The 24,844-nt window shown below is 53.7% G+C and overlaps 2 protein-coding genes across 4 annotated transcripts; both read left to right on the top strand.

The window, feature by feature from the left end:
• The first annotated feature begins 251 nt into the window (after window positions 1-251).
• Window positions 252-14,928, top strand: RSPH6A (radial spoke head 6 homolog A). The gene is made up of 6 exons (XM_059998935.1): window positions 252-970; window positions 3,406-3,640; window positions 8,768-9,526; window positions 10,884-11,025; window positions 11,801-11,918; window positions 14,706-14,928. Exons 1-6 carry the CDS (start codon window positions 297-299, stop codon window positions 14,926-14,928), a joined length of 2,151 nt encoding a protein of 716 aa, XP_059854918.1. The 5' UTR covers window positions 252-296.
• Window positions 14,929-17,041: 2,113 nt separating this feature from the next.
• Window positions 17,042-24,201, top strand: DMWD (DM1 locus, WD repeat containing). 3 transcript variants are annotated; one of them, XM_059999116.1, is made up of 6 exons: window positions 17,042-17,558; window positions 18,801-18,983; window positions 21,066-22,334; window positions 23,122-23,196; window positions 23,317-23,380; window positions 23,570-24,201. In XM_059999116.1, the coding sequence occupies exons 1-5, from the start codon at window positions 17,115-17,117 to the stop codon at window positions 23,341-23,343; spliced, it is 1,998 nt and encodes a 665-aa protein (XP_059855099.1). In that variant the 5' UTR covers window positions 17,042-17,114; the 3' UTR covers window positions 23,344-23,380; window positions 23,570-24,201. The 3 variants fall into 3 exon arrangements, with proteins under 3 accessions (XP_059855099.1, XP_059855098.1, XP_059855100.1); XM_059999115.1 differs by lacking the exon at window positions 23,317-23,380; XM_059999117.1 differs by lacking the exons at window positions 23,122-23,196; window positions 23,317-23,380.
• Window positions 24,202-24,844: the final 643 nt, after the last annotated feature.

Genomic DNA, 24,844 nt, shown 5'->3' on the forward strand with positions numbered 1-24,844 from the left:
GGGTGCAGTCTCTTCTTTGCCTCCGTGTCAGCTGTGGAACTGCAGAAGCTAGTGGGCGTGCCCTGGAGCTCCCTGGAAAACTGGAAGCCCTTCTGGCGTGCTGTTGCGCCTGCGCGGAAACCAGCTTCTTGGCCCCAGCGTCTCCGCGCGCCCTCCCCTAGTAACGAGCCGCCCCCTCCCTCCTTAGAAACCGGCACCGCTGGCCTAGCGGCTGCCGAACACACACAAGCCGGGCGACTGGTCTGGCCTGCCTATCTGCAAGCCTTCCTCCTAGAAGTCTGCGATCCCTTTGAACTATGGGAGACCTACCACCTGACCCTGAGCCCCCTCCTCAGCCGACCTCCAGCCTTAGGAATTTCCAGGTCTCCGAGCGGCGGCGCAGTCGGGAACACTCTAGGCCCCAGCTCACAGTCCCTGAAGAGGTGCAGCAGATACCGCTTGACGCTCAGATCCTGCGCGGCAGTCAGGAGATGGTGTCGAACCAGATCAGCCGGGGCTGGTCACAAGAGGCCAGTGTGACCCCAAATGAGAACTTTATTTTTCAGGCCGAGGAAGCCCAGCGGGGGGGCATTGAATACCCTTCCCTGAATACGGGCTTTCCCTCAGAGGTACAGCCCCAAACTTACTTGAGTGAAGGCAGGCTCCAGGCCAGTCACAACGCCAGCCTAATGCTGCAGCAGCTACAGCAGGGCGAAGGCAACCTATTACAGCAACTGGAGTCTGCCTACCAGGAGCCCCAGGCTGACCTCTTGGGCCAGTACACCAGGTACCAGAGAGAAGACCTGCAGTTCAGCCAGGACACCCAGCATGGGCCCTACCTACGGGATGACCCTGCGCTCCAGTTCTCGCCCTCTGAGCCGGGCTTCATGCCCTTCAATATGGAGGTGACTGAGCCAGAACCTCGAGAGCTGGCCGTGCAGAACGCCAAGGCCTACCTGCTGCAGACCAGCGTCAATTGCGACCTCAGCCTGTGAGAAAGGGGCCCCCCGGAGTGGGTAGAGGGAGGGGCCCAGGCAGGGAGAAGCCCCAGGCAAGGCCCTGCCTCAGGCCTGGGGTCTCAGACGAGATTGCTCCTCATTGAGAACCAGCGACCACTCTGGGGGCCTCTAACTCAGCCTAGGAGTCGGGGAATAAATACTAACAGTAGCTAGCATTTACTTACCAGACCCTGTGCCAGTGCTTCACACAGAAACATCTGGTCTCATGGCTGAGATTAGTACATCTTTTGTTCCTATTTTACAGGAGAGGAAACAGACACAGAGGAATTAGGTCCCATATCCAAAGTAACACAGCTAAGATGTGGCAGAGCCAGGATTTCAACACAAGTGATTTGGCTCCTGAGGCCCTTTTATCCACTAAAATTACCTGCCTGAGGAAGGCACTTGCCAAGGCCACTTAGCTGCAGTCATAATACACCTCTCAGCCCCCTATCACATCCTCATGAAGCTGACACTCTAGTGGGAGAGCAGACAATAAATATAGTAAGGTATAAGGTGATGATAAGAGCTAAGGTGAGCAATAAGGAGAGTAAGGGGGATAAGGAGGGGATATTAAATAGTGTGAGGTACGGGAAGGCCTCTCTGAGGAAGTGACACTTGATCAGGGACCTGAAGGAGGTAAGGGAGAGCATCTTGCAGGTAATTGAAGGGAGAGTCATCCAGATACAGAACACAGTGAGCTTCAAGGCTTTGAAGCTTGCCGTGTTTGAGGAACAGCAAGGAGGCTGGTGTGACTGGAACCAGGGGAGGAAGAGAGGAAGTGAGAGAAGAGTTTGAAGTAACAGGTCTTGCTAAAGCACAAAGCTGACTCCCATTCCTCCTATGCGCCGAGCCTGCTGTGGCTCACCAGTGCCCTCAGGAGAAGGTTCAGGCTCCTCATAACAGCCTTCAAGGCCCAATATGATTCAGCCCCTTCTCCCTCTCCAAACTTCATCTTTAGTCAGCTCCTACCTCAGATCCTAGAATCTAGTCAAAATTAACCTCCAGCTCTTCCGCAATAGTACCCAGCCCTCAGGAGCTTCAAGGTCCCTTATTGTAAAGCCCTGGCCAAAGTCTCACTCCCCTTTACCCTTCCCAATTCAATGATGGCCCTCCACCACACCCAGGACTGCTGCCAAAGGGTTTGCACACTGAAGAGGGCTAGACATACATGTTTTGAAATCAGGCCAACCTGGTTTTAAATCCTGGCTGTGTTACCACTGTGTGACCTCATGACCTCAACTTTTCTAAGTCTCAGTTTCCTCATCTGGAGAGTGGAGATCGTAATTGTTCCCCAGATGTACGATTGTGGTGAGAATTCAACGTTGCTCTCAAGTGCCCAGCACAGGGCCTGACTCAGGTGATTGGGAGCCATGATGACACTGTTATCACTCCGGCCTCCTTTCCTGCCACAACCCCTCTTCCTCACTCTACTCCAGACCTCCTCAGTGTTCCTCCAACATGCCAGGCACACCCTCAGCTCAAGGCCTTTGCACTCCATTCTCAACCATATCATCTGCAAACCATGACAGTTTTGCTTCTTCCTTTCTAATTCTTTTACCTTTTTCATGTCGGATTGCATTGGCTGGGACCTGCAGTGCAGTATTATATAGACGTGGTGAAAGAAGGCATCTTCATTTCCAATCTCATAGGAGAAATATTCAGTCTTTTACCATTACGTTTGGTGTGTGCTGCAGGTTACTTGTGGCTCCCCTTTATAAGATTATAAAATATTACATTCTATTCCTAGTTTGCTAGGTTTTTAAAAATTATGAATGGCTGTTGAATGTTATCAGTTTCTCTGCATCTATTGAGGTGATCTTACATATCTCCTTTAACATGTTAATATGCTGAATTATTTTTTCCTGTTTTTCTAATATCAGTTCAGTCTTGCATCCCTGTTCTTAACCAAATTTAATCATGGTGTGTCATCCTTTTGAGAATGCTGGATGTCACTTGCTAATATTTTGCTTAGGATTTCAGCATCTATATTTCTAAATGAGAATGACATGGAATTTCCTTTCTCCTAGTTTCCTTGTGTTTTGGTATCAAGATTATGTTAGACTCATAAAATGTCTCAGGGCCTATGCACATGCTGTTCCCTCTGACTGAAATACTCTTCCTTCCAATATTCGCATGGTATGCCCCCTCCCTGGCCTCCCTATTTAAAATTGTAAACCATCTCCTATCCCTGGCATTCCCAGTCCCCATTCCCTGCTTTATTTGTCTCCGTATAAATTACCACCCCCAACACACTATATATTTTGCACATTCGGTTAATATGTCTCCATCACCAGACCATCAGCTCCACCAGGGCAGGGACCTTTTCTCTTCCCTGTGTCCCCAGAGCCAGGCACAGGGCCAGAAACACAGCAGCAAGCTCAGTAAGCTGAGTCCCCCACCTCCCATTCCCCTCTCCCGGAGGCAGGTATGAGCACCTGGTGAACCTACTGACCAAGATCCTGAACCAGCGGCCCGAGGACCCCTTGTTCCTCCTGGAGTCGCTGAACCGCACCACTCAGTGGGAGTGGTTCCACCCCAAGTTGGACATGCTTCGGGACGACCCGGAGTTGCAGACCACCTATGAGATGGCCGAGAGGCAGAAGGTGCTGTTCAGCCGGAGCGGCGGCAGCGAGGCCGAACAGGAGATGGAGGAGGAGGCAGTGAGTGAACCGGTGGGGAAGAGCGGTGGTGGCCCGGGTTTAGGCACAGCTCCTGCTAATGCCTGGAGGGGAGGGAGCGCACAGCACCACCCAGAAACACACGCGATTTCAGTCCAGAGTGTGGGTTGGGGACCAGGTCACAGAGGTCCTTGAACGCCAGGCTAAGGGGCTTGGGCTTTCTCCTGAGACCACTGGGGCGCCATGGGAGGGTTTGAAGCAGAGGAAAGGTTGGACAGCTCTGCTTTGTAGAAAGCTGACTCCAGCGCCACATGGAGGTGGAGGCTGATTTCTCCTACCATCCCTTACTCCTTTCTGCAAATAACTGCTCTGTGGACGTTTTCTGTGAAACCCACTGACTCCTGGAGTCTCTCAACACCGAATTTGCCTCCTATCCCCGGGACTCAGTTTCCTCTTTTGCAAGTTGAGACCCGCTGAGAACTCTTCCACCCATGACTGATGAACATTCTACTATCCTCAGAATATTTAATTCCACGATTCTGTTTCCAGCATTGGACGACGGCTTAAAATTTGGCTGAAATGTTCTTTCACTCGTTTAAGAAACATTTGTTGAGAACTCTGTTTATCGTAATTCTGACACCTCCTAGCCTCCCCCCCCCGCCGCCAACCCCGGCTAAGAGCTTTAGGAGCATGGGCTCGTTTCCTCCCTGAAACAACCTTGTAAGGCAAGTGGAGGAAGGACTTAGAGGACTCGAAACTAGAAAAGACAGGACTAGGAAGGCAGGACTATGTCCTCCAAAGCCCGGGCTATCACCTCTGCCATCTCTGCTGATGTTGTTGGTCTGTGCTCACGTTTTATGCTTCTGAAATTCTAGGATTCTGGCGACAGTGGGGTGGGATAGTGAGAGAACTGGAAACGACAATCTGACCAAGGAATGAGCCCTTCCTTGGGTGAGCAGAGCGCAGGTCGGAATCCAAGTCTTAGACATGAGGAACAGTCTTACCTGAGAATATGGTTTTAAATTTCAGATCAGCAGTCTCTCCTTGGGAGGCCGCACCCCCTTAGAACTGCACCCTTCCTCTCCCACACCTCCAGGTCGCACCCCTATCTAACGCAAGTCCCTGTCGGCCCCGCCTCCTTAGAACGCTGTGCCTCTAGAGGCTCCACTTGCTTAGAATTCCACAGCCCGTGAGGCTCCGCCCCCTTAAAATTCAATCCTGAGAGAGGCTCCGCCCTCTTCGAACGCTGGGTCCCTAGAGGTCCCATCCCCTTAGAACTTGGAGCTGGAGGTTTTTTGGTTTTGGTTTTGGTTTTGGTTTCGGGGTTTTGGGGGGTTTTTTTTTTGAGCTGGAGTTTTTAATATGAGGAGGTCTGTAGAAGGGCAAAATTGTGGGCGTTTGTGGCCTGTGCATGTTTCTAGGAAGAGACTCAAATCCATGATTCAGCATTTTGTATTTGTTTTTCTGTCTGAGGGGAGGAAGGGCTCTCATTTCTCTCATTTTCTGTTTCTTCCAAATGCAAAGAATTTCTGTTTCTTCCATGATCCCCAACAGCATTTATGGAAAAATCCATCCTTTCTCCTGCTTTGAAAATGCCACCTCTACCATTTATTTACACCGGCACGGACTCCAGTCTGTTTCTGGAGTCTCTATTTTGTGCCTTGCTCTGTAGATGGCTTTCTGCTCTGGGACTCTCCTGCTTGTTGTGTACAACCGCTGCATAGCAGGTTTGGCTGTTTGGTAGCATAAGACTCCCCATCACAGCACCTCTGTTTTGAAAAGTTCCTGACTATCCTCACATTTATAGTTTTGTTTTGTTTTGTTTTTTTTGCGGTACGTGGGCCTCTCACTGTTGTGGCCTCTCCCGTTGCGGAGCACAGGCTCCAGACGCGCAGGCTCAGCGGCCATGGCTCACGGGCCCAGCCGCTCCGCGGCACGTGGGATCCTCCCGGGCCGGGGCATGAACCCGTGTCCCCTGCATCGGCAGGCAGATTCTCAACCACTGCGCCACCAGGGAAGCATTTATAGTTTTAAACTAACTTTAGTGTTATTCTTGTACTTGTTTGGCAACACAGATCACTTTAAGACAGGAAATAGTTGTCGCAGAAATGAAGACAAGTGGCTTAGACAAGATAGTTTTTCTCACACCTAATAGGTGCAAGCCGTCTAGAGCTGGTAAGTTGGCTCCGCAGTGAAGGGGCACTGAGGGTTTTCTTCCCTCATCCCTCCCCTCCACTCCACCCAAACCAAGAAAGCCGTTTTCAGCATCATAGAAGCCTGCTTAGAAATCCTATTTCTGGGGAATTCCCTGGCAGTTCAGTGGTTAAGACTCCATTTCCACTGCAAGGGGCTCAGGTTAGATCCCTGGTCAGGGAACTAAGATCCCACATGCCGTGCGGCATGACCAAAACATAAGAAAAATAAATTCTCTCCCTTCCTTCCTTCCTTCCTTCCTTCCTTCCTTCCTTCCTTTCTTTCTTTCTTTTTTTTGGCTGAGCCATGTGGCTTGCGGGATTGTGGGATATTAGTTCCCCAATCAGGGATTGAACCCAGGCCACAGTAGTGGAAGCGCTGAGTCCTAACCACTGGACTACCAGGGAATTCCCTCCCCCTTTATTTTTTTAAACAAGGGGAGCAAGGGAATTCCCTGGCGGTCCAGTGGTCAGGACTCTACCCTTTCACTGCTGAAGGTACAGGTTCAATCCCTGCTTGGGGAACTAAGATCCCGCAAGCCATGCAGTGTGGCCCTCCAAATAAATAAATACATACATACATACCTCAATCAATCAGGAGAGCAAAAGTTTCCCAGGAGCACCTCAGAAAACCTCTGCTTGCATCTTATTGGCCAGATTGGGTCACATAACTATCCCTTGACTGCAAGGGGCTCTGGGAAAGTGACTGGAGAAGGCAAGCAGTGGAGAAGGGGGTTGAGGACGGTGCTGTGTGCCGTCAAACCCAAGGGCAGGAATGTAGCTGGGCCCCAGGCCAAGCTGGTATTCAGGGATCTCAGTGCCCATATCTCACCTCTGCTCCTCTCTCTCCCCTACCTCCTCACACGGCAGCATACAGCTGCCCCACAGTTCCTGAATTTTTTTTTTTTAATTCATCTACTTGCCACTAGGAAATCTTTTCTCCCAGATCATAGATAGGATCTTCCTGGAAACTGGGAGAAAGAAAGAGGAAGGAAGATTCTGACCATAGTTAATAGAGGAATTAAGGAGTAGGGACTAAGAATATGACCTCTGGAGGCAGACCAACCCAGGTTTAAACCCAGCCATCCCAAAGAAGTAATTTCTAGGCAGGGAGACTCCAGATGTACTTTCTCTCCACCCAGTTACAAATTGCAGAGGTAGAGAAGGAGAGCCTGATCTGCCACTTTGGAGCATTAGTCCTCACTTGCTCCAATCACCAGTGGCCAGAAGGCTGGGTGATATCACTTAATCACGGTTGGTGAGGCCACTCCATTGCCAAGTGGGTGGAAGACATTACCAGAAAGAGGGTGATGGCCATTGGCTCATGGGCCAGGCACACACCCCAAAGAGAGTTTTCCATGCTCATTCCCTTATCTTCCCTGCTGGCAGCACAGTGAGTCTTGGGATTAAGTTTTGACCCTGTCCCCGAGTTGCTGGTGTCAATATCAATTAGGCAGACAAGCTTTATTTATTTATTTGGTTGCATGGGGTCTTAGTTGTGGCAGGCAGGCTTCTTAATTGCAGCTCCAGGAATCCTTAGTTGCAGCTCGCCGGCTCCTTTAATTGTGGCATGTGGGCTCCTTAGTTGTGGCATGTGAACCCTTGGTCGTGGCATGCATGTGGGATCTAGTTCCCTGACCAGGGATCAAACCCGGGCCCCCTGCATTGGGAGCACGGAGTCTTATCCACTGTGCCACCAGGAAAGTCCCCTAGGCAGACAAGCTTTTGCACTGCGTTTAAGATTGAGGGCAGGGAATTCCCTGGTGGTCCAGTGGTTAGGACTTCACACTTCCACTGCACGGGGCGTGGGTTCAATCCCTGGTCGGGGACCTAAAATCCCACAAGCTGGACTGCATGACAAAAAGGAAAAAAAAAAGATTGAGGGCAACTGCCAGAATCCCTTTCAAAATAACAATTCTCCTCCTATAGAGCATTAGTCAGGGCGTGCCGTTTCAAGCTGAGATAACAAACAGCCTGGGCTTCCCTGGTGGCGCAGTTGTTAAGAATCTGCCTGCCAATGCAGGGGACACGGGTTTGAACCCTGGTCTGGGAAGATCCCACATCCCGCAAAGCAACTAAGCCCGTGTGCCACAGCTACTGAGCCTGCGCTGTAGAGCCCGCGAGCCACAACTACTGAAGCCCATGATCTGCAACAAGAGAAGCCACTGCAATGAGAAGCCCAGGCACCACAAGGAAAAGTAGCCCCCACTCGCTGCAACCAGAGAAAAGCCCGCATGCAGCAACGAAGACCCAATGCAGCCAAAAAATAAAATAGAATAAATAAACATTAAAAAAACCCAAACAAACAGCCACACAATCTCAGTGACTTAACACCACACAGTTTATTTCTCACTCACACTACCTGCCCATCCAGGCTTGGCAAGGGGGCTTGGCTTATCAGACCCTTGAGCTGGAGGGTGATGGAAGTGCCACTGTAACACAGGCTTCCACAGTTGCAGAGCAGGAAAAAGAAGGCAGAGCACAACCCACGTTGCTTCTTACAGCTCCTGCCTGGGTATGACCCGTGTCCCTTTCACTGCCATTTCAAGTGGTCAGAACAAGTGACATGGTCACTCCTGAATGCAGTGGGGTGGGGGTGGGAACATATAATCCTCCTGTGGACAGGAACTTCAGGCATTTGTGAACAACGAAGCAGTCTGGCAGACATAGGAAGAGGATGCAGTAATTGTTCCTTTTAATACTGTGTTGTTCACAAATGGAGCTTGTAAGAAAATGGGAATGCAGTGTATACCTTTAGGAAAAACCTCAGGATGCTTGTCCCCAAATCTTTTACATCAACTGTACAATTTAGGCATCATCATTCCTTGGCACACTTATCCCTACATCTCAGTGGCCAGAAACGGTGGCATGAGCAACTGGGTTACAGAGTCGTTTCACTCTGTAGACTCTAGAAAAGTCAGGCTGGGGAGCAGGGCTTCAGCCTGGTTCCCTCTGCCTTCCGCCCCGCCCTCTGCAGGCTGGGACTGCCGTGCCCAACATCATGGAGAAGGCCTTCTACCTCGAACAGGCCGGCGTGGGCCTAAGCTCAGACGAGAGCTTCCGCATCTTCATGGCCCTGAAGCAGCTAGTGGGGCAGCAGCCCATCCAAACCTGCCGCTTCTGGGGCAAGATCCTGGGGCTCAGTCGCAACTACCTGGTGGCTGAGGTGGAATTCCGGGAGGGCGAGGAGGAGGTGGAGGAGACGATGGAGGGCGGCGAGGTCATGGAGGAGCACGCCGAGGAGGAGAGCGACGAGGGCGACGAGGGCGAGGAGAAGGCCGCCGACGTCATCCCCAAGCCCACGTGGAAGCCGCCGCCCGTCGTCCCCAAGGAAGAGAGCCGAAATGGCGCCAACAAGTACCTGTATTTCGTGTGCAACGAGCCGGGCCAGCTGTGGGTGAGGCTGCCCCACGTCACGCCGATCCAGATCGTGCAGGCCCGCAAGATCAAGAAGTTCTTCACTGGCTTCCTGGACGCGCCGGTCATCAGCTACCCGCCCTTCCCGGGCAACGAGGCCAACTACCTGAGGGCCCAGATCGCCCGCATCTCGGCCGCCACACAGATCAGCCCCCTCGGCTTCTACCAGTTCAGCGAGGAGGAGGGCGACGAGGAGGAGGAGGGCGGTGCCAGGCGCGACTCTTACGAGGAGAACCCCGACTTTGAGGGCATCCCAGTCCTCGAGTTGGTGGACTCCATGGCCAACTGGGTGCATCATACGCAGCACATCCTGCCACAGGTGAGGGCCAGACTCCAGCCTCCCCGCTGGTCGTAGCACCAGGTGTGACTCCAAAATAAGACAGCAAGCACCTGCTCGGCAGCTAGGCCTCGTGCTCAGTAATATTCATTCATCCATTCCTTCGTTCATTCAACAGATACTGGTTGACAGTCCCCTGTCAGAAACCTTTGGGGCCAGATGCACCTTGGAATTCTGAATTTTTCAGATTTTAAAAAGGTGACAGGAATTCCCCCGGTGGTCCAGTGGTTAGGACTCAGTGCTTTCACTTCCGGAGGGGGGTGCCCGGGTTTGATCCCTGGTTGGGGAACTGAGATCCCACAAGACTCCTGGTGCGGCCAAAAAAATAGTACTTAGAAAAATAAAAGTACTTTAAAAAAATAAAATAAAGGTGACACACACTAAAAAAGTGACACAGTGCACATACTACGTATTACGTCTACGTATTACGCAACATCTCAAGCAGGGGCTGGGGCTGCAGCCCGTATTCAAAGGCATCATTATTTCTGCAGCAAAACTGAAGAGCTTCTGATCACTCAGGTCAGGGTTTCTGCCAAATGACTTATGGAAAAACTTTTGGTTTTCAAAGCTTTTCAGATTTCAGAATTGTGGTTAAGAGATGGTGGACCTGCATTTATTGAATGCCTAGTGTGTCTGAACTTTACATACATTTATTTATTCACTCAAGGCAGCACCTGCTGTGTGCTAGGAACTTTTTATTCATTCATTTATTCAATAAACATTGATTGACTCCACAATGTTTTATTGAATCCAAATAACTGCTTCTGAGATGGGTACAATGGTCATTTGCATTTCATAGTTGCTGAAACTGAAGTCTGCTACATGCTCTGCACTTAGGTTCACTCATTCATTCAACAAACATTTATTGCTCTTCAGTACCTCCTGCAACCCAGCAACAATCCAATGAGAGAGGCACCCATGACACCCCCATTTCACAGATGAGCAAACAGAAGATCATTTGGGCTGCCAAATGTCAACTCCACAAGGGCAGACATTGGGGGTGGTCTCTTTTCTCAAGGACACATATCTAGCACTGAGAGCAGTGCCTGTATATGGTAGGTGCTCCTTAAATATACAGTAAATGAATGGATGAAAGGATGCACAAATGGAGGCCACAGAACCTGAGAGAGGCAGGAGTCCCCATCTCACTGCTGCAGCTCTCAGCCCATTCTCCCCCTCACCTCCTACCTGTGCGACTAACCTTGTCCTTCTACCCACTTCTGGGTCCCTGAGAACAGGACCCATCCCCAGTATCCTTGCCTGGTCCTTCACCTCCTCCCAGAGTACAGGCCGGACTTTGTGCCCTGGGGGTAGCACCTGACCTCCTCCCCACCTCCAGGGCCGCTGCACTTGGGTGAACCCTTTGCAGAAGACGGAGGAGGAGGAGCTGGGGGAGGAGGAAGAGAAAGCAGATGAGGGGATAGACGAGGCGGGGCAGGAGGTCGGGCCCCCGCTGCTGACGCCACTCTCAGAAGATGCAGGTAACAGCCCCCACTTCACACACAGCTCTGGTGGAGACTGGGAGAAAGGGAGGGGCAGCGAGACTGGTGGCGGGGGGCACCTCTGTGAGCTTTGGTTGTGTTCTCATCTATAAAATGGGCATCCCATGGGGTTATAGGAATGTGTCCATCATGTGAACCTTGTCTGGCACGTGGCAATGGTCCAGATGGTGACATATGGTCTTTCGAGTCCCATATGGGTTTGGGGAGGGGGAGAGATAGCTAGGGAGGCCTCCCCAGAGGAGGCAGGACTTGAGCTGGATTTTGGAAGACTGGACAAGAATTTCCTGAGGTGGGGATCTCAGGCATCTGAAGGAAGAAAGGAGAGGCTGAGAGTGGGCGAGTGAACAGAGTCTGGGTGTGGACCCCGATTTCCATGAGCCTGGAGCCTGTGCCCTGTCCTCTGATCCCTGGTCCAAACTGATGGCCAACCTTGAAGGAGAATCACAGTAGCTCCCCTGTCGGGGCCTCAGGGCTCACTGCCACCCTACAAAGGAGGTGAGATAAGTGCCTCCTTTCCCGGGTGCGGTCACTGAGGCTCAGACAGGAGTAGTGGCTTCCTAGGGCCACACGGTGAGAGAGTGGTCAGAGCCCGGGTTACATTGAAACCAATGCTGTTGGCCCCACAGGCCCTTCCTTGTCCTCCCTCTTTGCTCCCTCTCTTCCTCCTCTCTACCTTCCCTCCAGGGGGCTGTGCAGGGCAGGGGGAGCTGCAGCCTAGCCTCTGACCTACCTGGTGCTCTCTGCTCCCCCACAGAAATCATGCACATGTCACCCTGGACCGCCCGCCTGTCCTGCAGCCTCAGTCCACAGTACTCCGTGGCTGTCGTGCGCTCCAATCTCTGGCCAGGGGCCTATGCTTACGCCAGTGGCAAGTAGGTCTTCTCCTAGTGCCTCCCAGCAGAGGGCGCCGCTACAACGTCATCAGAGCCAGGCCGGGTGGGGCAACTCACCGGGGTGGGCAGAGATTGGGACAGCTCCCTTCAGGAAGCCCCCAGGGGCTAACCTCCTCACTCAGCTCCCAAGGGTCCCACTAGGGCTAAAATGAGAAATCCCATACCAAGTGTGTGAGCCCCTGGGATGAAACAATGGAAGGTCAGGAAGGGGAAGGGACTAACTCAGGGATCACACTGCCTGTGCAGTATTCAAACGTGGATACCTTGGCCCCTTGGCCCAGGCTTTCCTGCTGTTTGAGGCATGGAGCCAGACAGGACTCAGATGTCCCCTTTGGGGTGGCCTTGATGGGCAGAGTCTCATCTCTGGGGAAGCTAACTCCTTCCCTGGGCCTCCTCCACAGTTCTTCCAATCTGAAGGATCTTTTCTCTAAGGGCACAGATCTTCCCCACCAGGATCCCCCACCAGCTGTTCCCAAAAGATTGGCAGGTGGAAGTCACTCCCACATCCTCCCACCTCGGCTACACACTCGAGACAAGTCCCTCAGCCTCTCACCAGGCACCATCCCAGCTTTTCTGCTCAGCCACTAGAGAGCGTAGCCTGCAGCCATAGGGCATGCACTTACCGGCTCTGTCCAGCAGATGGCATGACGGTTTTTCATAGCTTTTCCTTCTCCATATCAGTGAACAGCCTGCACTGTATTCGATACTATGCTTCACAGTCAAGGTGGGAGTTTACATCATCTTGATAATTTAACCACATTCTTGACAATGTCTTTTTCGCCTCCAGAAGCATGGAAGAGGTATGCTTGCTTTTTCCAGAGCCCTTCTTCTGGCCACACCCTAACTTGCCAGCATCCCTCTGAAAGCAAAGGATACAAACTTGGAGCTCCACTCACCCACCCATCCGCCAACCCCCACTTACCCAACCACCCATCCACCCTCCCATCCACCACGCAACCATGCATCCATCTCGCCACTTTTCTTCCTTATAAAAGACTCTTGAATGTCACCGTTTACCAGCTGTACGCTGGGCCCCAAGTACTTTGTTGAAAAAGCAGATACGGATCCTACTCTGGGAGCAGGCAGAGGAAGCATAGGTGTTAGATGTGCATCGAGCCTCACCCTCCCTCACCCCCTTACCCCCCTGAAATATCCTGTTACAAACTAAGAGAAGTACCACTAGGGAGAGTGGAGGGACCAATGATAGCTCATACCTGACATGTCTTGAGGGGATCAAGGAAGGATTCAAGGCTGAGAAAAGCAGCCTTGATCGGAAATCTTTGGGGGAAAAAAAGAAGTAACTAGGGGAAAAGCAGGCAGAAGGACATTCTAGACCAGAGCTTCCCAAACTGTGAATGGGTAGGACTCACCAGGGGCTCTGGTTAAAGCTCAGGTTCTGATCGCCTGGGTCTGGGTTGGAGCACAAGACTCTGCCTTCCTAGCAAGCACAACCTCCTGGGTGAGGCTGCTGGTTCCTGGACCCAGGAACCGGGGCTGGCAGAGGTCAGGGGCTTCCAAGGAAGCAGTGTATTTGAAGGCTCCGAGGAAGACCCGGAGGAAAATGATTCTCGAGGGAAGAGCAAGGCTATGAAAATAAGGTCAAATCCAAAGTGCTCCCCGTGGCAAACTCTCTGCTTCTCTCCCTCTTAGTCCGCTCCCTTTCCCCCCATCTACTCCTCTTTCCTTCTCCCATTAAAATTCTGGGGAGAGGTGAATTGGTGGGCCTGGGATGCAACCAATTATGCTCTTGTTTATTGTCAGTCTCCTCTCTCTAGAATGTAGGCCCCACAGCAGGGATTCTTGTCTAATTTGTTCACTGCTAGGTTCCCATATCTAGACCAGTGCTGGTCAATATAAACAAAAATGTAATAATGTATTTAACCCCAAATATCCTAAACATTCTCATTACAACATGAAATCAATAATGTAAAAATTATTAACGAGCTAGTTTACACTCTTTTTTTCATACGAAATCTTCAGAATCTGGGGTGAAGTTTACACTCACAGTACATCTCAATTCGGGTACTAAATTTTCATCAGAAATACTTGACCTGAAAAAAAAAAAAAAGAAATACTTGACCTGTATTCAGATTTCACAACACTTACAGTTGAAAAAGTAGATTCGTGTACCCAGGTTGTCCCAGACATACTTAGATGTCTTCCAATAAATGAAGTATCAGTTTTATTGTTTAAATTTAAGTGAATTAAAATTAAATAAAATCCTCTCCAATAACAGTAGAACACACATTCTTTTCAAGTGTGTATAGAACATTCTCCAGGATAGACCAAATGCTAAGGCATAAAACAAGTCTTAATAAATTTAAAAGGATTGATCATATAAAATTTCTTCTCTTACCACACTGGAATGAAATTAGAAATCAGTAAAAGAAGGAAATGTGGGCAATTCACAGGTATGTAGAAATTAAACCACAGAGTCCTAAATAATCAATGGGTCAAAGAAGAATCCACAAGTGAAATTTGAAAATTAAATAAAATTAGAAATTCAGTTCTTCAGTCTCACCACATTTCAGGTGCCCAACAGCTACATGTGCTGTTAGACAGTGCGGCTCTAGACAAGACCTGGCACTTAGTAAGTGCTAAGTGAATCCTGAAAGAACCAATGAACGGAGAAACCTGGTGGGCACATTCCACTCTACCACACATAACTTTGCAGGCATGCCATGCCTAGGCTGGGTCCCACCTTTAACAAAAGTCCAGGCTGGGGTCTTTGAGGGAGGATTTCCCAGCATCTCTCTGCCCCTCCAGGAAGTTTGAGAACATCTACATCGGCTGGGGCCACAAGTACAGTCCTGAGAATTTCAACCCGTCCCTGCCAGCCCCTGTTCAGCAAGAGTACCCCAGCGGCCCGGAGATCGTGGAGATGAGCGACCCCACGGTGGAGGAGGAGCAGGCCCTGGCGGCCGCGGAGGAAGAGGAAGAGGAAGAGGAGGAAGAGGAGGAAGAGGAGGATGAGGGCCAGGATGACTGAGGCCCCATAGCCCCCTTCCTCAAGCAGGTAGATAGCAGGTTTTCCCTTATACACAGTTTTAGCTTGGTTTTTTTTCATTGTTGGTTTGCTTCCTGCCCCTAGAGGGCAGGGGTAGAAGAGGAAGGCAGCTGCTCTAAATAAAATTTCCTCAGGGCATTCCAGCCGAGTCACTCATTCATTTGTTCACCACATTTGTTGACATGGCCTCCAAGTCAGGACAGTGGCACTTTGCTAGGAACACAGACATTACCCGGCATAGTCTCTCCCATCTGTTCATTTATTCATTCATCGGGCCATCAAACAACGCTTGAAGTGCCCCGGGTCAACCCAGCCCTGTGCTGGGAACACAGCGTTGACCCAGTGGCCCCAGATCTGCTTTCCAGGGGCTCACACTCTACAGGAGAGACAGACACATTCCCTAGACAATGACAACCCAGATAGGGGAGCCCAGAGGACTGACAGAGCTCCTGAGGTGGCTCATAAATGGTCAAAAACAGAGTGGTAGGCCATTCCAAGCAGAGGGAACAGGGCATTCAAAGACCCAAGGGCAAGAGAGAGTGTGTTGTGTTGGGGTAGATTCTCAAACCTCATTTTTGGGACATGGTGTGAGGAGTCAGTGGTGAGAAATGAGGCTGGAAAGAGAGGTTGGCAGGAACAGATTACCCAGGGCTGAACTTTGTCCTGAGAACCCTAGGGAGGCCACCGATGGGCTTTGAACAGGGCAGGGTCCTGATCATTATCATGCTTTAGAAAGACCTCTCTAGATGCCAAGTTGAGGGCAGATAGAGGGGTGAGACAGGAGTCTGGGAGAGCAGAGACAAGGCTCATACAGGGAGGGCCCAAGCAGGAGAGGAGGAGTTTAGACCAGGGCTGCACAGAGGAATGGACTGGAACAGAGGAATTCAGGTGACAGAATGCAAAAGACTTGGGGACTGGAATCAGGGAGTGAAGGGAAATAGCAGAAGTCTAGGGAGACACTGAGTTCTGCAGCCTGGTGACTGGAGGGGATGTCAGTGCCAGCCCTAGAATGAGGACACGGGAGAGGAGCAGGATTTGGAGTAAGATGTCAATTTTTTTTTTTTTGCGTTACGCGGGCCTCTCACTGTTGTGGCCTCTCCCGCTGCGGAGCACAGGCTCTGGACGCGCAGGCTCAGCGGCCATGGCTCACGGGCCCAGCTGCTCCCGGACCGGGGCACGAACCCGTGTCCCCTGCATTGGCAGACAGACTCTCAACCACTGCGCCACCAGGGAAGCCCAAGATGTTAATTTCATTGCAGGACTTGTTGAGTGTGAGATGCTTCTGGGACATTCCAGTGAGAAATCTGGGAGGCAATTGAATAAGTGGGTCTAGGAAGATCTGTGATGGGGGCAGTGTGGTGTCAGAAGAAGTGAGGGGCACTGGCTATCAGGGGGCTGATGGGATCAGGAAGAGATTTCAGGTTACTAGTGGATTATTGGGACACTGGGGACATTGCAGTGATCAATAAAATTTTGGTGGGTGTCGGAGGACCGAGTGAGATTGTTGAAGATTGTGGAGCTATGGAGATACATAGGAGGTTGGTGGGAAATGTGGAGATGTTTGGTGTTAGTATTAATCAGTAGTGGGTTAGATGAAGTCCTTGGAGTTTTATGGAGGCAATGGAGATCAGTGGGATTTGCGGGATCATCTAGGGTGGGGAGGAATGGTTGGAGATGCTGTGGCCAGTCTGGGACTTTAAGATGTAAGTGGGAAACACCGGAGGGTGTATGTTGGGAGTCTTCGGGAGACTCCAGGGTCACCTGGAGTCATTTGTGACGTCATGGGAAGGACAAGGTTTGGATGAGGCCTTCTCTTGAGGGTACTCCCGTTGCTAGGCAAACGGTTCCCAGAGCGCCGTTGCTAGGGACCTGTGCTCTTTTGATGGCCACGCCCCTTTCCCTACGGGGCCCGCCCCCACAGCCAACCACGTCGGCCGCAGGCACGAAGGCCGCGCCCACCTTGTAGCCCCGCCTTCAGTCCAGAACCGTTACCGGAGCGACGGCTGGAGCTCGTCCCGCCTCCCTACCCTGTTGCCAATCGAAGAGGCGTTGCCCGGGCGACGACACCACCTCTTCCGGTGCGGATCCACGGCTTCCGGCAGGGGGCCCGGCGGCAGGCGGCTGTCCGGCACTAGCGGGGCCCTGGGCTGGGGTGGGGGTCGCCCAAGATGGCGGCGGGCGGCGCGGAGGGCGCCTCGGGCCCCGGCGCTGCAATGGGGGATTGTGCGGAGATCAAGTCGCAGTTCCGCACCCGCGAGGGCTTCTACAAGCTGCTCCCCGGCGACGGCGCCGCTCGCAGGTCGGGTCCGGCTTCCTCCCAGACCCCGGCGCCGCCCCAGCCGCCGCAGCAGCCCCTGCCCGGCCCTGCCTCCACCTCCGGCCCCGGTGCTGCGGGCGCCGCGCCGTCCCCTCCGCCCGCAGGCCCAGGGCCCGGGCCCGCGCTGCCTGCGGTGCGCCTCAGCCTCGTGCGCCTCGGGGAGCCCGACGGCGCCGGGGCCGGGGAGCCTCCCGCCACGCCCGCCGGGCTGGGCGCTGGGGGAGACCGCGTCTGCTTCAACTTGGGCCGCGAGCTCTATTTCTACCCGGGCTGCTGTCGCCGCGGGAGCCAACGGGTGAGCGGCCCGCATCGTGGGCCCCTGGGTGCTGGCTGAGAGGATGGGGATCCCTGAGGTGATTCACAAGTGACAGGAGAGTCCCTGAATGATAGGGGGCCCTGAGATAGGCATCCTACATGTGACGGACATCTTAAGGGGAAAGGATTGTTGGAGGTAATACAGGATTCTGAAAGGTGATGGGAGGCTCCCTGGGTGCTGGGAGGTGCTGGGAAACCTCGAGATCATGTGAGATCCCGAGGTTATGCGTGAGGGTCCTGGGATGGTGACTGTTCTGGAGGTGATGGGGAATCCGAGATGCTATGGGGAGCTCCCAGGTGCTGGCTGGCAGGCATTTTGCAGGTGATGGGAAATGCAGGCTCAGAAGTGATGGAGAGCCCAGGGGTATTGCTGTCTGGGGGTGTTGGGGGGACTTGGGGAGCCCAGAGGTGAGGAGGATTCTGGAAGTAATGGGGGCTTAGAGGTAATAGGGATCCTGAAGGTGAATGGGATCCTAGAGAAACTTGGGGTTCTGGAGGTAATGAGGGTGCCGGAGGAAATGAGAATCTCAGAACTGATGGGAGATCTGGAGATAATGAGATCCCAGAGGGAACATCCTCAGGTGTGATGGGTGTCTCTAAAGTGATGTCAGTCCCAGAGGACACGAGACCCTTGGAGTTTATGGTGGTCCCCAGAAGTGATGGGGATCCTGAGAGCCCAGAGATGATGAAGGCACCTAAAATTTGGGGGACCATGAGGTTTAATGGGTCCCTGAACTGTGATGGGGATGCTGAGATTTAAGGACTCCAAAGTGGGGAGAATCCTGGGACATTGGACTTTAGAATTCTGGGGATTGGATGATCCTGAGTTTTGAGGGTCTTGGAATATAGTGGTGCTAAGACCCAGGGGAGTTGCTGAAATTATAGAAAGGAATTGGAGCTCAGGGACTACAGGGGCCCTGAAACTGACACTGTGGCCAAGGGTGTACCAGAAGTTGGGGGTGTCCAACTTTGGGGAGGACGCACTGTGGTCTCATGTGGTGACAGGGGGCAAAGCTTCCTGCCTGGTTTTTTCCTCTGTTTGTGATTTGGGTGCTCCTTCCTGTCTGTGGTTGCCCCTTCCCTCCCCGCTCACCCATCCACCTACCCACTCCCCTCAGGGATTTAACCCTGCTTCCTCTTTGTGGTTTTCCCCCAACCTCAACACCCTCTTCCTTCCTCTCAGTGGTAGAAGCCATTAACTCGTTTTCTCCCACCACCCAAGTCCATTGACCTCAACAAGCCAATTGACAAGCGGATCTATAAGGGCACCCAGCCCACTTGCCACGACTTCAACCAGTTCACTGCTGCCACAGAGACCATCTCCCTGCTGGTGGGATTCTCAGCCGGTCAAGTGCAGTACCTGGATCTCATCAAGAAGGACACCAGCAAGCTATTCAATGAGGAGGTGATTGTGGGCCCCCAGGGCCCAGAACTGCTCCCGTTCCCACCCACCCATACACTGTTTGCCATGAGACTGCAGCTGCCTGGGAAGCAGTGTAGGCCTGAGGGGGCAGGATGAGGGAGAGATGGGGGATGGACTGATAGACATGGAGGTTGGGGTGACAGCAGCTGCTGTGATGATAGCTAATAATGACGGTTGCATCTCTTGTGCCCAGGCCCTATGCTGTGTTAGCCCTATGCTGAACACATTACTCCTGGAGTTTTCATCAACCAATGGGTTAGGATTGTGATACCCATTTTGCAGATTAGAGAACTGAAGCTACTCACTGGTTGGGATTTGTTTGAAGCCACAGCACTTGCTTTTCAAATTCTGGGCCCTGTGGGCTTTGGATTCAAATCTTTGCTGCACCATCTACTCACTGTGTGGCTTTGGGAAGTGACTATTCCTCCCTTAGCCTCAGTTTTTCTCCTCTGCAAAATGGGATTCCCATCCCTACCTCACGGGACTGTTGTAAAATCATACATGGAGGTTGCTCAGTCCTGGGTGGACCTGGCAGAAGGGGAAATACCAGTGAAAGACCTTATCTGTGTCCAGAATTACTCTTGTCCTCTATCTCTTTCTCTCTGTTCTGAGAAGGTGTTTCAAATGTACAGAGTGCATGAATGGCGGAGGGGAGTGAGTGGAACACGGAATGGACTAAAGTGGACTAGGTCATCCATTCACAAAATATTCATTGAGCATTCATTCTTTGCCAGGCATCGTTCTAAGCACTGGGAATACTACATCTCGGTGAACAAAACAGAGGGCCCTGCCTTTGTGGAGCTTTTATCTAGCTGGAGGAGACAGATAGTTATCAAATAACTAAGTAGGCTGTGTGTCAGAGTGTCGTGGAGAAAAATCCAGCAGGGAAGGCGAATGGGGAGTGCTCGGTGAGGTTAGGAAAGGTCTCATGGAAGGTGACATGGAAATAAATTCCTAAAGGAGGCAAGACAAATTATTGGAGAAAAGGACATTCTGAGTAGAGGGAACAGAACAGCTAGGACAAATGCCGGAAGCAGGACAGCAAAAAGGCTGTGTGGCCAGAGCAGTGTTGAGGGGGAGGGTAGTAGATGAGCTCCAAGAAACAACTCGGAGGGGCCAGGAGAGGTAGGGTGTGGCAGGTCATGGAAAAGACCTTGGCCTTTAGAGCCTCTCGCCACTGGGGTTCATCTGAGCCAAGAACACAGAAACAATTTGATTTAATTTCTAAATTCTCCAGAGAATGGAGAATGGGAAGCAACTTGGGTATCTGGGAAAGAAGTTACTTTGTTACAGACGGTGGATGCCAAAGGGCTTTAGAGCTTGGTTCTCCCTGGAGTCCTGCTTGAGAAAGGCTGCCATGGTGTTCAGAATGGGAGAGACAGTGCCGGGTGCTGACTTAGGTTTTAATAGCATCTCTTTGGCAACTGTGCAGAGAAGAGACCCAGGTGGTGGAGACCGGTCAGTTAGGCCGTTGCAGGCCTGACGGCAGCTGAGACCAGGGTGGTTGGAGTTGGGGGTGGTGAGAAGAGATCGGGTTCTGGGCACATTTTGCAGATCAAGCCCACAGGATTTCTTGCAGGTTTGGAGGTGAGTTGTGAGGACAAAAAGGAGCAAAGATGCGTGGCTGCCAGGATGGGGTTGTCACTCAGGTGTCCTGGAACTACTTTCCAGGCACCACCTGCGGGTACAGCTCCGTGCTCTGGGGCTAGAACAATGAACCAAATAAACAAAGATACCTTCCTTGGGGGAGCTGATACTCCGTGACTCAATATCTTGCCTTAAGCATGACATGGTAAGGATGGCGGAGGGGGTTAGAGGAGACTTCTCTGGAAGGCAGCACTGCCCTCCTGCCGAAGAAGGGACATCGAGGCTCCACGGCGCTCCCCTCACACAGCCCTTCTCCCCCTGCTTTCCCCTAACCTGGTGTCTGTCCGTTTCCCTCAGTCCCTCCTCTCCGAGGAGGCCCGGGCCACTTACGATGACCTTCTCCGGGGAAACAGGCTGGGGAGGAGGTGGGCCACAGGAGGATGGCCCTCTCCCAACCCCCGCTCTCTCCCCTGGCAGCGGCTTATCGACAAGACCAAGGTGACATATCTGAAGTGGCTGCCTGAGTCAGAGAGCCTGTTCCTGGCATCCCACGCCAGCGGCCACCTGTACCTGTACAACGTCAGCCACCCGTGCGCCTCGGCCCCACCGCAGTACAGCCTGCTGAAGCAGGGCGAGGGCTTCGCCGTCTACGCCGCCAAAAGCAAGGCGCCCCGCAACCCGCTGGCCAAGTGGGCGGTGGGCGAGGGGCCCCTCAACGAGTTCGCCTTCTCGCCCGACGGCCGGCACCTGGCCTGCGTCAGCCAGGACGGCTGCCTGCGCGTCTTCCACTTCGACTCCATGCTGCTGCGCGGGCTCATGAAGAGCTACTTCGGGGGCCTGCTCTGTGTGTGCTGGAGCCCCGACGGGCGCTACGTCGTGACGGGTGGTGAAGATGACCTGGTCACCGTGTGGTCCTTCACCGAGGGCCGCGTGGTGGCCCGAGGCCACGGCCACAAGTCCTGGGTCAACGCCGTGGCCTTCGACCCCTACACCACGAGGGCCGAGGAGGCGGCTGCTGCCGGTGGCGACGGGGAGCGGAGTGGCGGGGAGGAGGAGGAGCCGGAGGCCGCGGGCACGGGCTCGGGCGGGGGCGCCCCCCTCTCCCCGCTGCCCAAGGCCGGCTCCATCACCTACCGCTTCGGCTCGGCCGGCCAGGACACGCAGTTCTGCCTGTGGGACCTCACCGAAGACGTGCTCTACCCTCACCCTCCCCTGGCCCGCACCCGCACCCTCCCCGGCACGCCGGGCACCACGCCGCCTGCCACCGGCAGCTCGCGAGGTGGTGAGCCAGGCCCCGGGCCCCTGCCCCGCTCACTGTCCCGGTCCAATAGCCTCCCACACCCAGCGGGCAGCGGCAAGGCGGGCGGCCCGGGTGCGGCGGCGGAGCCGGGGACGCCCTTCAGCATCGGCCGCTTTGCCACGCTCACGCTGCAGGAGCGGCGGGACCGGGGGGCCGAGAAAGAGCACAAGCGCTACCACAGCCTGGGCAACATCAGCCGGGGCGGCAGTGGGGGCGGGGGCGGCGGGGACAAGCCCAGCGGCCCCGCCCCCCGAAGCCGGCTGGACCCCGCCAAGGTGCTGGGCACCGCGCTGTGCCCGCGCATCCACGAGGTGCCGCTGCTCGAGCCGCTTGTGTGCAAGAAGATCGCCCAGGAGCGGCTCACGGTCCTCCTCTTCCTGGAGGACTGCATCATCACCGCCTGCCAGGAGGGCCTCATCTGCACCTGGGCCCGGCCGGGCAAGGTGGTGAGTCACCCCACACCAGCCCACCTGGGACCCAGGCAGAGGCGGGCATTGGCAGAGAGGTTTGGTAGCATCACAGCCTCTAGCCGTGTGGGATGAGGGGAAGCCATGGAAATCTGTGTCCCGGAACAAGCCTTCTCAGATCTTAGAGTGACTTCTAGAACGCTTGGCAAGCAACGGTAAGCAGAGAGAGGGTCAGGCATAAGAGACATCTGGGAGTGGTGGAGAACATGGCCAGTTATCAGAAGGGCAGCCGGTGGGCCCAGCATGGCTAGGTCTTACGGAATGGTGAAATTTTATTAATACTGCAGTTTGAGCTCTATGGGCAAGGTTGAGCCTGTGCACCCAGCTTCCAGCCTGAGTGTCAGACTCTTGGGATCCGAGCCCACTGCTGGAGGCGTGGGCTGTGGGATCCCAGGCTCAGGGTCCAGTCCAGCACTTCTGCTCCGTGTGACCTCGAGCAAGTCACTGCCTCTTTATGACCTTTCTCACCTCTTAGGGCAGGGAAGCTTGAAGATGGGTAGGCCATGGGGTTCAGAAAGGTGCTAGTAAGGTGAAGTGCGGGCCTGGTGCCTTATAACTTGGGACCTGTGTTCTCAGATGTCTCCTAAGGGTTTGGGCTCTGGGGCCCAGGATGCCAGATCTGAGGGCTGTGCCTGGCTCCCTGGAAGAGCAGTTTTGGAATTGTAGGGTCCTGAATCCCTAGAACTTAAAGTACAGTCTCAGAGGCAGGGGCATTGGGATTTGGGGAATCTGGTAAGTCCTGAAAGAGATCCCTCTATCTCCCTAGTTCACAGACGAGGAGACCGAGACCCAGACAGGGGAAGGAAGTTGGCCCAGGTCACCCAGCAAGTCAGTGGTAGAGGTAGGACTGTCCCTAAGTTCTTCCCTCCCAGAATCTTAGGACCCCCTCCGCAGTCAGAAGGGGACCCCAGTTTCCCCCTCTCCTCCCTACCTCCACCCCTACCCCATCCTCTTTGCTCAGGATCACCTGAGGACTTTAATTGTATAAGAGTGCCACCTGCTGGGACAGGGAAGCTAGCTGAGATGTAAGTTCCTGAGCCTAGAACAGCGGCCTGTCTGGGTGGTCTGGGGTGGATTGAAGGGCAAGGCCAGGGTGGCAGCAGCCTGGGGGACTCCAGGCTGGCTTCCCCCCTCCCCAACCCCCACCCCGTGGGACTGGTGAGAGCCCCAGGCTGTCTCTAACCCCCTCCTGTCTCCGCTCTCATCTTCCCCAGGGCATCTCCTCCCAACCAGGCAACTCCCCGAGCGGCACAGTAGTGTGAAGCCATGGATGTCGGGGTCCCCCACCCCATGCCCCCAGCTCCTAGCATAACCGTCCCCGCTGACCTCATGGATCAACGTATTAACAAGACTAACCGTGACGGATGGACTGCTCCGGTCCCTCTCCCTGCTCAAATTTGGGGCAGAGGGTCCCTCAGACTGACCGAGACACTGGGGGGATGTAGTGGCCCGTGTGGCCTCAGCCTTGTCCCCACCCACTGCCAAGTACAATGACCCCTTCCTCTGAAACATCAGTGTTAGCCTCATCCCTGTCCCCAGCATGTGACTGGTCACTCCTGGGGGAGAAACTCCCCACCCACAAGAGCCCCAGCTCTGCAGTGCACCTCTCGGTCCTGTGTGCAGGGCAGGGGGTGGCCCACCCCTCCCCTGGCCCCCGCCCTGCCCTTGCTGTTACTTGTGCTTTTGAAGAATGTTAAATTATGGAAGCCCCTGGGGTCCTCGCTGTCCCCCAGGACCTCTTATTTATACTAAAGTTCCCTGTTTTCACAGCGTCTCTGTTCCCTTCCGCGGAGGTATGGAGGAAGTGTGTGGGTGCTTTCGATGCAGCCCTAGAATCAGTCCACTTTATCCAGAGGAAGCGCTAGGTCCTGCCTCCCCCCCAGACCCCCTTTTGAGGGCAGGAAGAACTGAAAACCAGAGGAGGGATGTGCCTGAGGCCCTGGGCAGGGCCCTTCAGACAGAGGAGAGTATCCCTCGCCCCACTCCAAACTCTCGGAGGGAAGAGAGCCACCAGGACCCCCTCTTCAGAGTCTTCAGTGGGAGTTTTAAAAGTTGTTTCAAAGTGTCCAGATATTATAGGGGCCCCCGCCAGGCAGCTCCCGAGATGCCCAGAGTGAGCTGCCACAGCATAGGCCCTGGCCTTCTGCTGCCTCAGGCCTGGCTTGGCCGGGCCCAGGCATCCAGGACCAATTAGAGACCATGGTTTCCTCTGGGAGAACTGTCCACCCTGGAAAGAACAGCGAAAATCCCTCCTGGCTGGCTCTCTGGAGCCACAGGGAGTGGTGTCTTCCCGCTCTAACCTCCACCCCCCGAAATGTTTCTGTTTCTAATCCTAGCCTGGGCAGGAATGTGGCTGCACTGCCAGGGTCCAAGGAGCTATTCTGGGGGCTCCTTTGCCTCCCCCAGGCTTTGGCCAGTGGGTCACCCCTGATCCTGGCTCCTGAGGGCCTCCCTTCCCGATTCTCTCACCACCCCTTCCCCATCTCCTG

Source organism: Delphinus delphis, chromosome 20, assembly GCF_949987515.2.
Source record: "Delphinus delphis chromosome 20, mDelDel1.2, whole genome shotgun sequence".
NCBI lineage: Eukaryota > Metazoa > Chordata > Mammalia > Artiodactyla > Delphinidae > Delphinus > Delphinus delphis.

Bases quoted from the DNA above. Each gene is read 5' to 3' on its own strand.
- RSPH6A (XM_059998935.1), top strand. From the start codon at position 297: ATGGGAGACCTACCACCTGACCCTGAGCCCCCTCCTCAGCCGACCTCC. The intron at 971-3,405 runs GTGAGAAAGGGG...TCCCGGAGGCAG, and splicing joins GTCAATTGCGACCTCAGCCT to GTATGAGCACCTGGTGAACC. The intron at 11,919-14,705 runs GTAGGTCTTCTC...CTGCCCCTCCAG, and splicing joins TATGCTTACGCCAGTGGCAA to GAAGTTTGAGAACATCTACA.
- DMWD (XM_059999115.1), top strand. From the start codon at position 17,115: ATGGCGGCGGGCGGCGCGGAGGGCGCCTCGGGCCCCGGCGCTGCAATG. The intron at 17,559-18,800 runs GTGAGCGGCCCG...CCACCACCCAAG, and splicing joins GTCGCCGCGGGAGCCAACGG to TCCATTGACCTCAACAAGCC. The intron at 18,984-21,065 runs GTGATTGTGGGC...CTCCCCTGGCAG, and splicing joins GCAAGCTATTCAATGAGGAG to CGGCTTATCGACAAGACCAA.